The sequence below is a fragment of the Xenopus laevis genome, chromosome 1S (genome assembly GCF_017654675.1).
Source record: "Xenopus laevis strain J_2021 chromosome 1S, Xenopus_laevis_v10.1, whole genome shotgun sequence".
NCBI classification, from domain to species: Eukaryota; Metazoa; Chordata; class Amphibia; order Anura; family Pipidae; genus Xenopus; species Xenopus laevis.
Genome location: NC_054372.1, coordinates 33,645,799 through 33,660,201, shown reverse-complemented (window position 1 = coordinate 33,660,201; position 14,403 = coordinate 33,645,799). Strand labels below are relative to the sequence as shown.

Sequence of the window (14,403 nt, the reverse complement as noted above, 5' to 3'; positions counted from 1 at the left end):
TGTAGATGGAGATTTTGCCTGTTGCTGAAATCTCTAAGCATCCGTGCAATCGCGAGTGAGAAAGGGGGCACTAGCCAAAACTGCCCTCCAAGAGCCCTCATTAGAAATCCAGCACTGTCTGTGTCCTGTCCAGCTCATTAATATCCTTGTTAAGGACTCGAGCCCAAAACCACTGCATACTTAAGGTGAGGCCTTACCAGGGACCTATAAAGAGGCATAATTATGTTTTCATCCCTTGAGTTAATGCCCTTTTTATGCAAGACAGAACTTTATTTCCTTTAGTAGCCACATAATGATAATGATAGTACAGAATATAACATGGGTGAGTTTTTCTGTGGTGAGTTCTAAATTCACACTTTGAGAAATCTTCCCTTATATGTGAAGAGTACAGGGAATATGAGAAGATGAAAACCTTGCTGAAAAGTTCATATAGGAGATGATCATACAATTCACTGAATAGATCCTAATATAAACACAGTTCCACTGAAAAGGTTACTATCTATCCGTTCATATGGGAAAAGATTGCCTTTAATTATGTTTTTATATCATGATTTCCCCCTAACATGCAATATTTGATTAAGGAAAAGCTCAGTATGAAGATATTTTGAAGGACAATGTCCTTTCAAACCAGCCTACCAATTGCTCAAGTTTGCTCCAACCAGAAACCACTGCAGGTACAGGTGTAACTGTGTCTGCTCTGTAGTAACTGTTGAGCTGTGCCCCTGCGCTGCTGCAATGGTATCTTCCAGCATGAGCCCAAGGTGATGATGTCGTGCATGTGCCCAACTGTCTTTTGATGGGACTGCTTGTGAGAGAGGAGTGTTGGTGAGAGTCTCGCAAGTTTTTTGTCTTTCAAAGCAGATACAGAGCATTGAATTTTGGAGAGATATTTGTACCTGAGCCCTCTAGGAGTGGGAGAGAAGGAGACAGAGGTGCATTAAGGTCAGATATTGAAGAAAAGAAGAAAGGATCGTCGCCAAGAGAAGATGGAGAAGAGACAGCAAGGTAAGGAAACATCCCTCTGGGAAAAGCTGTTAAACTGTTACTTGCCCCTGTGGTGTTTCTACAATTTACTTTTTGGAGATTTTTTATCTTTATTGTTTGTTGTCTGTGATGTGAATAAGTTTATCTGGTATGTTGTATGTGGAGGCAAATGTTATTATCTAGCAGGATTTTTAAGCATTCTTTTTGGGAATTGGAATCTTTATTGGGAAATCACATTTGAATTAGGGCAAATATTAATTGTGTTTACCATTAAATTGTCTATGTCATTGAAAATGTTGTATACAGTGAAACCTCAATTTTACATTCCCTAATTTAACATTTTCCTGCATTTTACACTTTTTTGGGGGTTCCCACCAAATTATAATGCATTTCAGTGGGTGCTTTTCCTGGATTTTACATCATGTTTTCCTGAATTTTACACGAAAATTATATCCTGATATTTCCAAAAATATCTGTTTATCTTCTATGAGTAATAATCATTAGTGAAATTAAAACGTTTGAAATTGCTTTAACATATTTTTCCAGATTTGACCCTATATTTTCTTGGTCCCCTGAAAAATATAAAATGGGGATTTCCTGTATTTTGTGGATTAGGTGATTCATTTATCCATTAATTTTTATATAACTTATTTGATAACCTAGCTGTGCATTGCAAGGTAAAGGGACATCCCTCTGGGAAAAGCTGTTAAACTGTCACTTGCCCCTGTTGTGTTGCCACAATTTTCTTTTTGGAGATTTTTTTATTTTTATTGTTTGTTGTCTTGCTGAGATGTGGATTAGTTTGTCTGTTATTTTGTATATGGAGCTAAATGTTATTATCAAGCAGGGGGTTTAGGCATTTTACGCTTTTTTTGGGAGGGGGGGTCCCACCAAGTTATAATGCATTTCAATGGGTGTTTTTTCCAAATTTTAGCAGATTTTTACCCCTGAAAAATATAAAATGGGGTCTACTGTATTTTGTGGATTAGGGGATTAATTTATCCATGCGTTTTAATATGCTTTATTTTGTAACCTAGCTGGTACATTACACAGGTCCAGTGGCCAAAATAGCAAACAATTAGCAATTAGCTTTGATCAATCTGCTATAAGATGAAAGCAACAAAATCTGATTGGTTGCTATTAGCTACTACTCTTTTTGCAATTTTGCAGTGGCCATTAACAACCAATCAGGAATTAGTTTTGCTTAGTATGCTATTAGATGAATGAAAACAATAAAAGCAATGTTCGGCTTAGTTGCTACTGGCAACAATGCTTGTGCAATTTTGCATTTACCAATAACACCACACAATTATGTTCAGTAATATCAGTATACTACAAAATGAAAGGAATGTTCTAATGGTTGCTATTGGCTTGTGCAATTTAGCATTTATGTAAATCTCCTCTACTGTGTTGGTGCTGGATCCCAATAATCTTTCAATAAATTTATGGTGGCCTAAAGAAGTGGGTGGGCCCATTACTTACTAGAAGAGAGAGGTACTTTATATTATCAGGGTAATGGGTCCAGTGAGGAGAGTTCTGCATTAATAGGGTATCAGAAAAAGGTGCTTTTACTATTTTTTAGCTTTTTCAAGTTGTGTGGGTAATGTGCTATAACCCAGTTTTACTGTATTTGACCACTTTGGGCTAATGTGCCTAAACATGAGCTCTGAAAAAGAATTATATATGGTCCCTGCAAGAGAACACATCCTGGAAAAAAAGTACATAATGTTGCTATTGGAGAGTCAGTCTCACTCCTAGACTGCACCACCTAGGAGCACCTGCACCCACAGCATGAGTCAGTGCAGATTCCACACTGCGATATGTGCCAGATAAAAACAACAAGCCCTTTTCATTATTTTCAGTCCATTCATACCACTTCTTGGTTGCTATTGTAATCAGGCCCTAGCAATTCAATAACAAAACTGGGGAGACAGAAAATGTTAACTCAACAGAAGCAAAGAATATTCAAATTATAACTTGATTTACCATCCAACTGCCTACATTATATTACAATAATGTATTACAAAAAATAAATCAATAATTCAGTTTTTCATATACATTTGGTTATGATTATAAAGGACAAACATGTGTCTCTTTTTCCCACAGGAGTTGGAATGAGCCCACTGGATGTCCACAATTACGACTTCCATTCCATTCTTGGGCAAGGAGGATTCGGCAAAGTGAGTGACCTGTTTCCCAAGAAGATACTTTATTACTGTAAATGTTGCAAATGATATGCATTTTAAAGAGATATTCTGCAACTGACAATTCTATCTTATATAATCTTTATTTTTTTTAAATGTTATTTAACTTACTTTTACCTAATGCTCATTTCTCTATGACTTTCTCAGGTTATGTTGGCTACATTTGCCAACCAGCACGTGGCCATGAAGGTGATCAAGAAGAGTCCGAAATGCAATTACAGCAGCATCCGGATAGAAGCCAGTGTGCTCATGATGCCTCATGAAAGCCCATTCCTGTGCCAAGGTTATGCGGCTTTTGAAGCTCAGGTATAGAACTGGGACAATATTGGCATTTATTCCATTTTGTGCCATCTCTTTCAGTGTTTTAATCTCTTTCCATTTGTCTGTATAACCAGCGTCATGTTTTCCTGGTGATGGAGTACCTCAGTGGGGGCAGCCTTGCACGTCAACTGGATTTCTACGGGAGCCTGGAGCTTGACACAGTGCTGTAAGTGATACGGATGGATTTTAGGATAAGGCATACAGCAATGAAAATAATGCTATAAAGCAATTGAACCCATTTGTATCTTTCTTTTTTGCCATTAAAAATAATACAAGTGAATATGTCATGAATTTCTTTATGCTTGTTTACATTGACATCTTGTTTTTATCAAAAGTTTCCATTCAGCGGAGATCGTGTGCGGCCTGGAGTTCCTGCACAACTGCGGCATTGTTCATCGGTCAGTATAGATCTAATCTGCCTAATATTTCTATTGGGTTATCTATATTTTGATCACTTTTACATTACTTCCAACTTTAAGTTTGATTATTTCTATATCTATAAGATTTATCTTATCTGCCTCTACATATACTTATTTTTTTTTACATATTACAGAGATCTCAAGCCTGACAACATCCTGCTGGACCAGGACGGCCATGTTAAAATATCAGACTTCGGCCTGGCAGTTCCTAACGTGTTCGGTGACAAGACCATCAGTGGCCGGGCAGGAACATTGTGGTACATGGCTCCAGAGGTGAGCAGTGCAACTCCAGTACATTCGTAGTATTGTACAAATAAGTAACTGAGTGTATAAGTGCATGTACCCAAAGCAATGATCTAAACCCCAGCTCATCAAATTTACAAACATTCATTCTGTTCATTTTTTAAAAGTTTGTTATTCTCTTTGTTTTCAAGGTCCTGCAAGGGCAGAGATACAATGCTGCAGTGGATTGGTGGGCACTTGGAATCATCATGTGTCAAATGGCTTCTGGGGACTCCCCCTTTTATGAAGGCAACGACAGGGAGAAGGTCATCAGCTCTATCATCAATGATGAGCCCAGGATTCCTCGTTGGCTGAATGACGATCTGAAGGATCTTCTGAGAAAGGTGAACATGAGCAGTGGGATGGAGTAACATTCACAAATATGTATATACAATCCCTTGTAATGGTTGGGGCCAGTATTGAACTCAGTCTCCATTGTTTATTGGGTATGGAAAATGGTCTCTGCTTTTATACATCATTGCAATAGACTCCCGGGAGCTTAAAGAAATATTACTGACAAGCAGTAACTATCAAATATACAATATTGTATTTTTGTTTTTTTCCCTCAGCTCCTGGAGAAGGATCCAAATCAGCGCCTTGGTGCTCATGGGAATATAAAATACCACCCATACTTCTCTTCCATCGACTGGGTGGAGCTGGAATGGAAAAAAGTACCACCTCCTTTCCAGCTAAGAGCAGTAAGTACATGATTGCTGAATGCTAATTCATTAGAAATATAGTCCTGGATTAATATCATTATATAACCACATATTAGCATATTCCATATCATCCTGGCTAAATGGTTGTTTTTCTCTTTTTTTCTGCAGCCTCCAATGGAGCCTCTCATGCCATCTGAGGAAAATCCTCTGTCCTTCCTGTTGTAGGACCTTTGCTTTGTATATAATTATTTAAAAGTTTATATATAACACATTTTCCTTCCTACAGGTACAGGTAAGCATAATTATTATAGTTACAGTTAATTGTTGAAGTGAATGGTGTGTGAATGTGCGAGTGAATGTGAGATATGAAAGGCCAAGGGTGTAACAAGAGGGCAAGGGGGTCTAACATTTAACATTCAGCTTTGCCTTCATACACATGTCTGTTGAACCCACACCCTGATATTAATGCTTATAGTCTAATCATCTATGCCAGGAAAGGTTTTTTCCCCCCAGTACATGGGGTTTTTTTTATCCTCCTGCAGATGAACTAGAAGTTTATTAAGAATATTCTGAGCAAAGGGTAAACTTCACAGACATGAGTAAGCCTCACTATTTTCTTATGATGTTATTTAATGACTGTTGCTATAATATTATTAGACCCCTGAGGAATGTTACACCCGGAGTGAATGGACAGTAACAGGGTTGAAGCCTTGACGTGGCGTTACTGCTCACATGTGTAATCATGTGCTAATTCAACCAATTATGTGACAGTGTGAGTGGTATAGTTCAATATTCAGGACTGTAGTATCTTCAGTACAGTGCAGTGTAAATTTCCTGAACAATTTTGTGGTTTGTGTTTGACGTTTCAATATGCATTGAACTGGAAACAAGAATACTTTGCAAACAAAATGTGTATTGGGGTAAGAAATGAATAAGGGATATGGCAAACCCTGTTTTCTAAACTTAAAGGTCTTTAAAGGGGTAAGTGTCTGGTACCTAATTATGAAACCAAGGATATTATTATCAGTTTAATCCTCACATTGCTTCTATAACAGCCTCTAGTCTTCGGAGGAGGATTTCCAAATGTGTGTAAAATTGTGGGATTTAGTTGAGGTTGTGCTTTCAGGCCTGGATCATTATCAGCATTTTAATTCATCCTACAGGAGTTCCTTTGGGTTGAGAACAGGACACTGTACCATCTCCACATATTAATTTGATTTGGTCCTTACCTTGTATGTGAGGAGATTATCATGCTCCCAAAACTGTTGCCCTAATGCTGAAATTGTCAAAAATGTTGTTCTACACTGTAGTGCTATAGTTTGTTTTCAGTGGAAAAAGAGGTCAAGCCATGGAAAAAAAGACCACAGACAAGTATTCCTCCTCCACCAACCTTTACAGTTGGTAGTGATGGGCGAATTTATTCGCCAGGGGCCAGGGGCGAATTTGCGCGATTCCCTGCCAGCGAATAAATTAGCGAAATGCCCGCGAAAATTCGCCCCAAAAAAATTCACAGACGTCAAAAAAAATTTCCGCCGGGAAAAAAAAAAACGGACACCGGCGTCAAAAACAGCCCCCGGCGTTAAAAAAAACAGGCGCTGGTGTCAAAAACGGGTGCCGGCGTCAAAAACGCGCCGCCGCCATCATTTCGTGAATTTTTCGCCGTTTCGCAAATTTCGCGCAAAAAAAGCCGATATTCGCCCATCACTAGACAAAGGTTTATTGTAGCAAACTGCTGGCAACATTTGAGCTGGAGCGGTCTCTTTCAGTTATTTTAGAAGGAGTGCTCTATAGTCTGACAGCAGCACAAACACAGGTGGCATTGTGTATATTGACATCAGGCTTTTTTCAGCTAAATATAAACACAAAAAGAGTTAAGGGAGGCATAGAAACTCCTCTGGAATGCACAATCATTATTACAAGGTATATGTACAGGTGAGACTTGATTTAATGATACGCTGATATGTTTAGGAGGAGCTAAACACAAATAGATAAAGTTGAAGATAACATTTTTTTTTTGTTAAAATGTCATGAGAAAGGCAAAGGGGTCAGATTCAATTCAGTGAGAAAAAGTTATCTCATGGTTTATCATGTGAAAGGTCATGGACAAGATTTAATTTGAGGAGAAAAAACGTTTCCCCTAATTTAATTCCATTCTTTTCCCATACACTTCAATAGAGTTTTCATGTGATAAACTGTGAAATAAGCTTTTCCGAATTGAAATGCCTCTCAAATTGAATCTCGTTGTTTTCACAAGATAAACCTTTTCCTCATTGAATTGAATCTGGCCCAAAGTCTGAAAACTGTTTAAAGGCAGTGGCACAAAGGAAGATTTAGACGAGGCTGCGTGCGACAAATCTCCTGAAAATGCTGGTGGTATGTCCAACTGATCGCTAAATTGGCCAAAGTTTCCTCTGGAAGCATCTTCAGGCGATTTAGCGATCAGTTGGGCATACCACCAGAGATTTCAATTACCAGCAATGGAGAGGCATTTTTGGGAGATTAGTCATGTCTTAAAAATTGCAGACGACAAATCTTACCGGATGCCACTGCCCTTAAAGACTGGTAAACTAGACTCTCCTTCTAACCATCAGATCAGTTTAGCAGAGAATGCACTACTGAAGAAACTTCTTATGTCTGACTTTGCACACTAGAGGGCACTGGAAATACTACTTACAGACTGATGTATTGTGCACTACTATTGAAGCAATTTTAAAGGGGATATAAACACTGTAATAGACAAACAGTAATGTAACTAACACTGTCTGGGCCTTGTGGAGGATGTGCAACCGGGGTTCCCTCCATATGAGAGAATTATTCTTACTAGAGATGAAGAAAGCCACTTCAGTTCTTCTTTGGTGGCCCAGAGGGGTGGGGACTCTTGTTCTTCTTGTAGCTCCCTATGTTTTACCACTAAGCAGGGGCGTAAGTACAGAGGGGTGCAGTGGGGCCCAGGAGGTATAGGCAGGTCCGGACTGAGAATTAAAACAGGCCCTGGCATTTCAGGTACACAGATGCCCAATCAGCCCAAATAGAGGCCCAAACAGCCCTCACCAGCCCATTAAATACGGACTTTCTATGGGACCTTATAGCAGCCCCTCTGGCATTTGCCAGAACCCACAGATTGCCAGTCTGGGCCTGGGTATAGGGCACAATGAGGCTCTAATTAATGAGTAATTCTAATATATATTGGTAAACAAAATCTCTTGAGAGTTTGACGGCCCCTCAAATTATTTTGCTGGGGGCCCCAGTAACATCTAGTTATGCAACTGCCTAATCCATAGCTAATATTCATGTTATATGCTCTAGTAAATGCAGGATCTGCATACTAAAAATAAAAAGGTTAAACACACAATATATGTTTAACTTTCCCCTTCATGGCTAATATTACATTATTGTATTCTTAAAATAGGTGTTGATGCTCTAGTTACAGTACAAAACAGATCACCTGAAAGGGGATGTTCTCATTCTTAATATTTAATGTTTAGTATAAAATAAAAAACAGGTATATGATCGGATATCCGGAAACCTGTTTCCCAGAAATTTCCAAAATTACCGGAAGGCCATTTTCCATATAGTCCATTTTAAGGAAATAATTCGAAATTTTGTAAATGATTTCCATTTTCCCTGTAATAATAAAGCAATACTATGTCCTTGATCCCAACTAAATTAATAATCCTTATTGGAGGCAAAACAATCCTATTGGGTTTAATTAACATTGACATTATTTTTAAATATACGTAAGGTATGGAGATACAAATCCCATATCCAGAAAAACTCAGTTTGGAGTCTGGTTGCTAGGGCTAAAATCACCCTAGCAACGATGCACTGATTTCAACAAGAGACTGGAATATGAACAGGAGAGGGGCCTGAATAGAGAGATGAGTAATAAAAAGCAACAATAGGAATAAATGTGTAGCTTTACAGATCATTTGTATTTAGATGGGGTCAGTGACCCCCCACCTGAAAGCTGGAAAGAGTCAGAAGAAGGCAAGTAATTGAAAAGCTATAAAAATGAAGGAGAATTAAAAAGATGCTTACAATTAGCCATTACATAAGATACTAAAAGTTAGTGTAAGGTGAAGCCCCATTATTGTGTCTCAAAGCTACACAAGGCAGAAAGAGAAAAGTGAGAAAAAGTGCAGTTGCCATTAGCAACGAATCAACAGCTTTGCTTTAGGGCTGGGACACACTGGGCGATTTGGGGAGATTTAGTCGCCTGGCGACTAATCGCCGCGACTTTCCACGACCAATCTTCCCCGAATGCTTCCCCTCGCTCTGCGCCTGGCTAAAATGAAAAATCACCTGCGCTAATCACACGCGGCGATTCGTTTTCCGAAGTCGCCCGAAGTTTCCTCGTGAGGCAACTTCGGGCGACTTCGGAAAACGAATCGCCGCGTGTGATTAGCGCAGGCGATTTTTCATTTTAGCCAGGCGCAGAGCGAGGGGAAGCATTCGGGGAGAAAAGTCGCTGCGATTAGTCGCCAGGCGACTAAATCTCCCCAAATCGCCCAGTGTGTCCCTTTAGACCTTATAATGAAGGAATCCTCCCTGGGCAGCCATCTTCTTCCCAACACCCAGGGATTACACCACTGCCTCTCAGTATATATAATCTGTTGGAATCATAACTGGCAGTCGGCTTAATATGCAAAATCATACAAGAAAGTATACAATATTTAGCACCGTTGTATTTGCTTAGTAGGGAAAGGAGAATCAGATCACAATTGCTGGTAGCAATACGGCCGGCCACTGAAATCATGAGCATTATTCTTTATTATTATTATTGTTGTTGTTGTTGTGTGAGGGAAGATCAGTGCAGCTCTGAGTAGTAACGAGTTCTTTATATCTGCTATTTTTTATAGTCACACACTGGTGCCACTGCGCTCTTTCAGTGTCAAAAAAATGTTTTTTAATGTTTGACTCTTAAATGGGTTGTGCACCTTTAAATGAACTTTTAGTATGATGTAGAGAGCGATATTCGGAGACAATTTGCAAATGTTTTAATGTTTTATTTGTGGATTGAGTTATTTAGCATTTGTATTCAGCAGCTCTCCAGTTTGAAATTGCAGCAAATTGGTTGCTAGGGACTAAATTACACTAGCAACCACTTATTTGAACAAGAGACTGGAATATGAATAGGAGAGGCCTGAATAGAAAGCTGTATAATAAAAAAAAAAAATATGTAGCCTTATAGAACATTTGTTTTTTTTAGAGCTGAAAAGAGAAAGCTGAAAAGAGAAGAAGGAAAATAGTTCAAAAACTATAAAAAAAAAAAAATGAAGGCCAGTTAACAAGAGGCTTAGTATGCCATTCTATGACATACTAAAAGTTAACATAAGAGTGAACAACCCCTTAAAGTGTATCTTGTTGACTAATGAAGTGGCTGCTGGTGCTGCACACGAAATGAAGGAATCCTGGGTCAGAATACGTGAAACAGCTGCCTATAAGTTCCTATAGAGATGGCTTTGCTAAAAACAAGCACAATCCAGTTTTTCTTTAGAACACTAGGTAGATCCTCTCAAATATATCTATATACATATTGAAAGAACATTGTAAGAGCATGTGTTAATGGCTTCTGCCCACAGTCCAGTCCAACTGTAGCTGCACTTTAAATAATCCCCACCCAATAATGTAAATAAAATAATCCCCACCCAATAATGGCAGCTGCCTCTAGCCCAGACTTCTTGCACTGCTCCAGCCTGTGGGGGTGGATGGGTTGTTTCCAGAATAGCTGTGCAGAGAGCAAATACTGTACATGGAAATTAAATTGATTTTTGGAAGAGTTGATATAAAGGGTTCTTTAGCCCGGCAGGTGACCGTGAGTTGGGGTTGTCTTATTGGTCTCCAAGGGCAGCTGCGATTTTAGCACTGTATATTGCTTCACTGAGACCCTATGTACTGGCTAACAGAGTAGAAGGGTTGCCCGTTAAGGTGGTCATAGACGTAGAGATTCGCTGATCTCTCCCTAATATGCCCACATTGAAGTGGGCGATATCGGGCTGATCCGATCGTGGGTCCTAGGGCCCAACGAATGGATCCAATATGGAATGTTAGATCGTGGGACCGTATAGATGCACAGATGCGGCTGCGATCCGACGGGATTTTTTAACTTACCAGATCGAGATCTGCCCGACTTTCACCCAGATATCAATGGGGGAAGCCCGTCGGATGGCCCCAGACATGGGCCAATAAACTGCCGACTCCGTCTGTCAGAAGCGTTTATCAGCCCCTGTATAGGGGCCTTTACTTGCTGCTCAGCTCCAGAGCTCTTTAAGGATAAATATGGCATATATTAATCACTATATGGGTTGAATGTAAGAGGAATATTGAGCTGCTGTATTACACATTGCACACAGCACAAACAAAGGGAAGATGCAGGATTGAAATTGCCTTTGAACTCAGCTCCACCTTTATTGAATGTTGAAAATCAAACAAGCAACACTGGAGGAAGTGGAGACACACGTGAGTCTGTATGTGTATGTACACTCACACGCCACTGCAGGGAAGCTTACACTCTACAAGGAGCCTCAGAGAAGATTTGCATGTGATAAATCCTTACGGAGACTCATTTCCCATCACTGATTTCCATTTAAAGACATAAAAGGAATTTTAATGGCCTTCCCAGAAAGCAATTGCTTTTTCCACAAAGTAAAAGTCTCCTGCCTTACTGAGAATCCCTTGTGGGCTGCACTGCTCACTATGCGCTGATCTTTAGCCTAAACTATTTATAGATTCTCTTCTATATTTTCATTCAACAGTGGAACTGTGCCAAATGCAGGAATGTCTAGGCTTCTGCCTTTGGCATATTTTTGCTAGCGATTATTTATTGATTACAGTGTCATATGCAGATTCCATTTCAGCCATGTCTGAGCCATGCTTTTCAGGTATAAGTAGCACCCAATCCAACCTTAAAGGAGAACTAAACCCTAACTAAATGAGTAGGCTAGAAATATTGAACATTATGTTTTGTGCTTCTGTACCAGCCCAAGGCAACCACAGCCCTTTAGCAATAAAGATCTGTGTCTCCAAAGATGCCCCAGTAGCTCCCCATCTTCTTTTCTGCTGATTCACTGCACATGCTCTGTGCTGCTGTCACTTACTGAGCTTAGGGACCCACTCACAATATACAGTACACATAGAATAGAAATGTCACAACATAAGGCTGATTAGTAATTAATACAGATAATTACTACATGGCAGCACAGAAACCAGTTCAGTTAGCATCAGAATTTAATAATCAGCCCTGTAGCATCAGCTTATATTACAGACCAACCTCATTTTCTGTTTAATAATTCGTGACAACTCCTAATCTTAGCTCCTCAACAGCTGCTCAGAGTCCACTGAGCATGTGAGTGTCACAGACACTTTCCAAGATGGTGACCCCCTGTGACAAGTTTGAAGTCCTGGATCATTGCTGCTATTGAGATGCTGAAACTTTAGGCTGGTGCAATAAGTTCAGTATAAAAAATATTAATTTTTAGGGTTTAGTTCTCCTTTAAGCTATTAACATAGAAGGAAAATGTTGCCATGGGTAAAGTACAGGGTGATTATTTTTAGTGCAGAGTACAGTCAATGCTCTGTGCAATTTTGCACTTATTAGTGGGCAAGAATAACTGAGCTCTTCCATTGTGAGTTCTAACCTGCTGCTATAATGTTATTGCTGAGCTGGAAAGTGTCATTTATTTCACACTGACACTGACTTTCTCCTCCCCTCAGACAAATCCGTGACATAGTAAATTGGATTTTCAGCGAGCAGATGCTGGTTTACTACATAAATGTGTTCAAAGACGCTTTTTGGCCAAATGGAAAATTAGCGCCTTCGAAAACCTCAAGGACAGAACTGCAGCGGCAGGAGACCAAACAGAGAGCTCAGCAAAAACTACTTGAAAACATTCCTGGTGAGCTACGGACTGTCCCATGTATCCTTCCACTGTGCCACCAGCTCTTGCTACTTTCCATTTATTGTCACCAACTTTATTACTTTCGCATGTCTGCATATAGAAAAAACATTTTTGAACTTAAAGGGGAACTATTGCAAAAATCAAAAATACTGTATGCTTCCTCATACTGAAGCAAGAAACTTTCTAAATACAATCAATTAGAAATTCTGCATTGTTTCTAAAATAATCAAATTTATCTTCACTATTCCTCTCTCAGCATCTGTTTTTCTTCATTCTGTCTTTATGCAGCAGTTGGGTGTCAGATAGTCATTGACAGTTAGATCCAATATATCTTATAGGGGACTTCCTTTCCTAGCAGATGAATTAGAGCTCACTCAAATAACAGATTCCAGTACAAACAAAATAACTGCCTTTTGCACAAATTCTGCATGTAGAGAGACATGAAGTCTGGTGATTTTAATAGAGTGAGCTCTAATACATCTTCTAGGCAAAAGGAGCCCCCTTATAAGATATATTGGATCTAACTGTCAATGAATATCTGACACCCAACTGCTGCATGAAGACAGAATGAAGAGAAACAGATGCTGAGAGAGGAATAGTGAAGATGAATTTGATTATTTCAGAAACGGTACAGAATTTTAAATTGATTGTGATTAAAAAGTTTCTTATTTTAGTATGCTGAAGCTTATATTTCATTTTCGCAATAGTTCCCCTTAAAGAATAATTCAGATTATTGGTACATGGCAGCTCAGAAATCAACAGACCCTTGAACTTCTCAACAGCTGCTCAGAGCCAACTGATCATGTGTGTGTCACTGAAACTTCTAACAAAATCCAAGATGGGAAACTCCTGTGATATCTACTAGTTATAATGGATCATTACTAGTGATGAGTAAAAAATTATACCAGGTTTCGATGCGAAGAAGATGTCCATAGACTAATAGGTGAAAAAATTATATAGAGCGATGCTGAACCTTTTAGGCTGGTTCAATAAATTAAGTATATAAAACATGGTGTTTCAAGCAATATTCATTTTTAGGTTTTAGTTCTCCTTTAGAGGCAGAGAATCATCAACCAATACAAACTTTATTACCTGAAAGGGATGTAGGTGTTTTAGTAAATGCTGCACTAAATCCTCAAGTCAATCTTGTACTTGGGTACCTAACCAGTAACTAGGCCCTGGTAGAAGGGTAAATACCCAGTGTATATAGACAACGGTTTAGCAAATGCAATGAGCATTAGAAAAAATAATTTGGTAAAAGTAACAGCCCCTTTCCTGCTTGCCATTACTTCATACCACAATCTACAACTTTTCTTCCTCTTCTCTACAAAATATAAAGTGCTGAGATTTCATGTGCAGTAAATAAATGGCATATGGTAAAGCCTAGCATATACACTGAATTATTACATTATTATTTTTTTTTTAAAAAAAGTGGGTATTTTCATTAACCCCAAAAATTTCCCCACCTTGGCCCTCGCATAATTCAGGTACCAGAAAATTTCTAGTGTGAAAAGGGGATAAAAAGAGGAGGCATTTTGTATGCAGCAGCTCTTTTTGCAGCAGAATTGTACCGGGCTACATATAAGCATCATTTATCACTCTTGTGGTTAAGTACGACCAAGGCATTTACAGTAAG

At 39.0% G+C, this 14,403-nt stretch overlaps 2 protein-coding genes across 2 annotated transcripts; both read left to right on the top strand.

Annotated features, from left to right (window-relative positions):
• Positions 1-3,038: 3,038 nt before the first annotated feature.
• LOC121398325 (protein kinase C delta type-like) lies at positions 3,039-3,524 on the top strand. Its single transcript, XM_041577464.1, has 2 exons — positions 3,039-3,164; positions 3,336-3,524. Exons 1-2 carry the CDS (start codon positions 3,051-3,053, stop codon positions 3,498-3,500), a joined length of 279 nt encoding a protein of 92 aa, XP_041433398.1. The 5' UTR covers positions 3,039-3,050; the 3' UTR covers positions 3,501-3,524.
• A 77-nt stretch (positions 3,525-3,601) lies between these two features.
• On the top strand, positions 3,602-5,094 carry LOC121398744 (protein kinase C delta type-like). Its single transcript, XM_041577862.1, has 6 exons — positions 3,602-3,675; positions 3,845-3,907; positions 4,063-4,201; positions 4,363-4,554; positions 4,780-4,908; positions 5,038-5,094. The coding sequence occupies exons 1-6, from the start codon at positions 3,602-3,604 to the stop codon at positions 5,092-5,094; spliced, it is 654 nt and encodes a 217-aa protein (XP_041433796.1).
• The last annotated feature ends 9,309 nt before the right edge of the window (positions 5,095-14,403 follow it).

What these genes read in the sequence shown, in the direction of transcription:
- LOC121398744 (XM_041577862.1), top strand. Translation starts at nt 3,602, where the DNA reads ATGGAGTACCTCAGTGGGGGCAGCCTTGCACGTCAACTGGATTTCTAC. An exon ending in AACTGCGGCATTGTTCATCG is followed by an intron (nt 3,908 to 4,062) that starts GTCAGTATAGAT and finishes TACATATTACAG; the next exon opens with AGATCTCAAGCCTGACAACA. An exon ending in TGTGGTACATGGCTCCAGAG is followed by an intron (nt 4,202 to 4,362) that starts GTGAGCAGTGCA and finishes TTTGTTTTCAAG; the next exon opens with GTCCTGCAAGGGCAGAGATA.
- LOC121398325 (XM_041577464.1), top strand. Translation starts at nt 3,051, where the DNA reads ATGATTATAAAGGACAAACATGTGTCTCTTTTTCCCACAGGAGTTGGA. An exon ending in GGCAAGGAGGATTCGGCAAA is followed by an intron (nt 3,165 to 3,335) that starts GTGAGTGACCTG and finishes TGACTTTCTCAG; the next exon opens with GTTATGTTGGCTACATTTGC.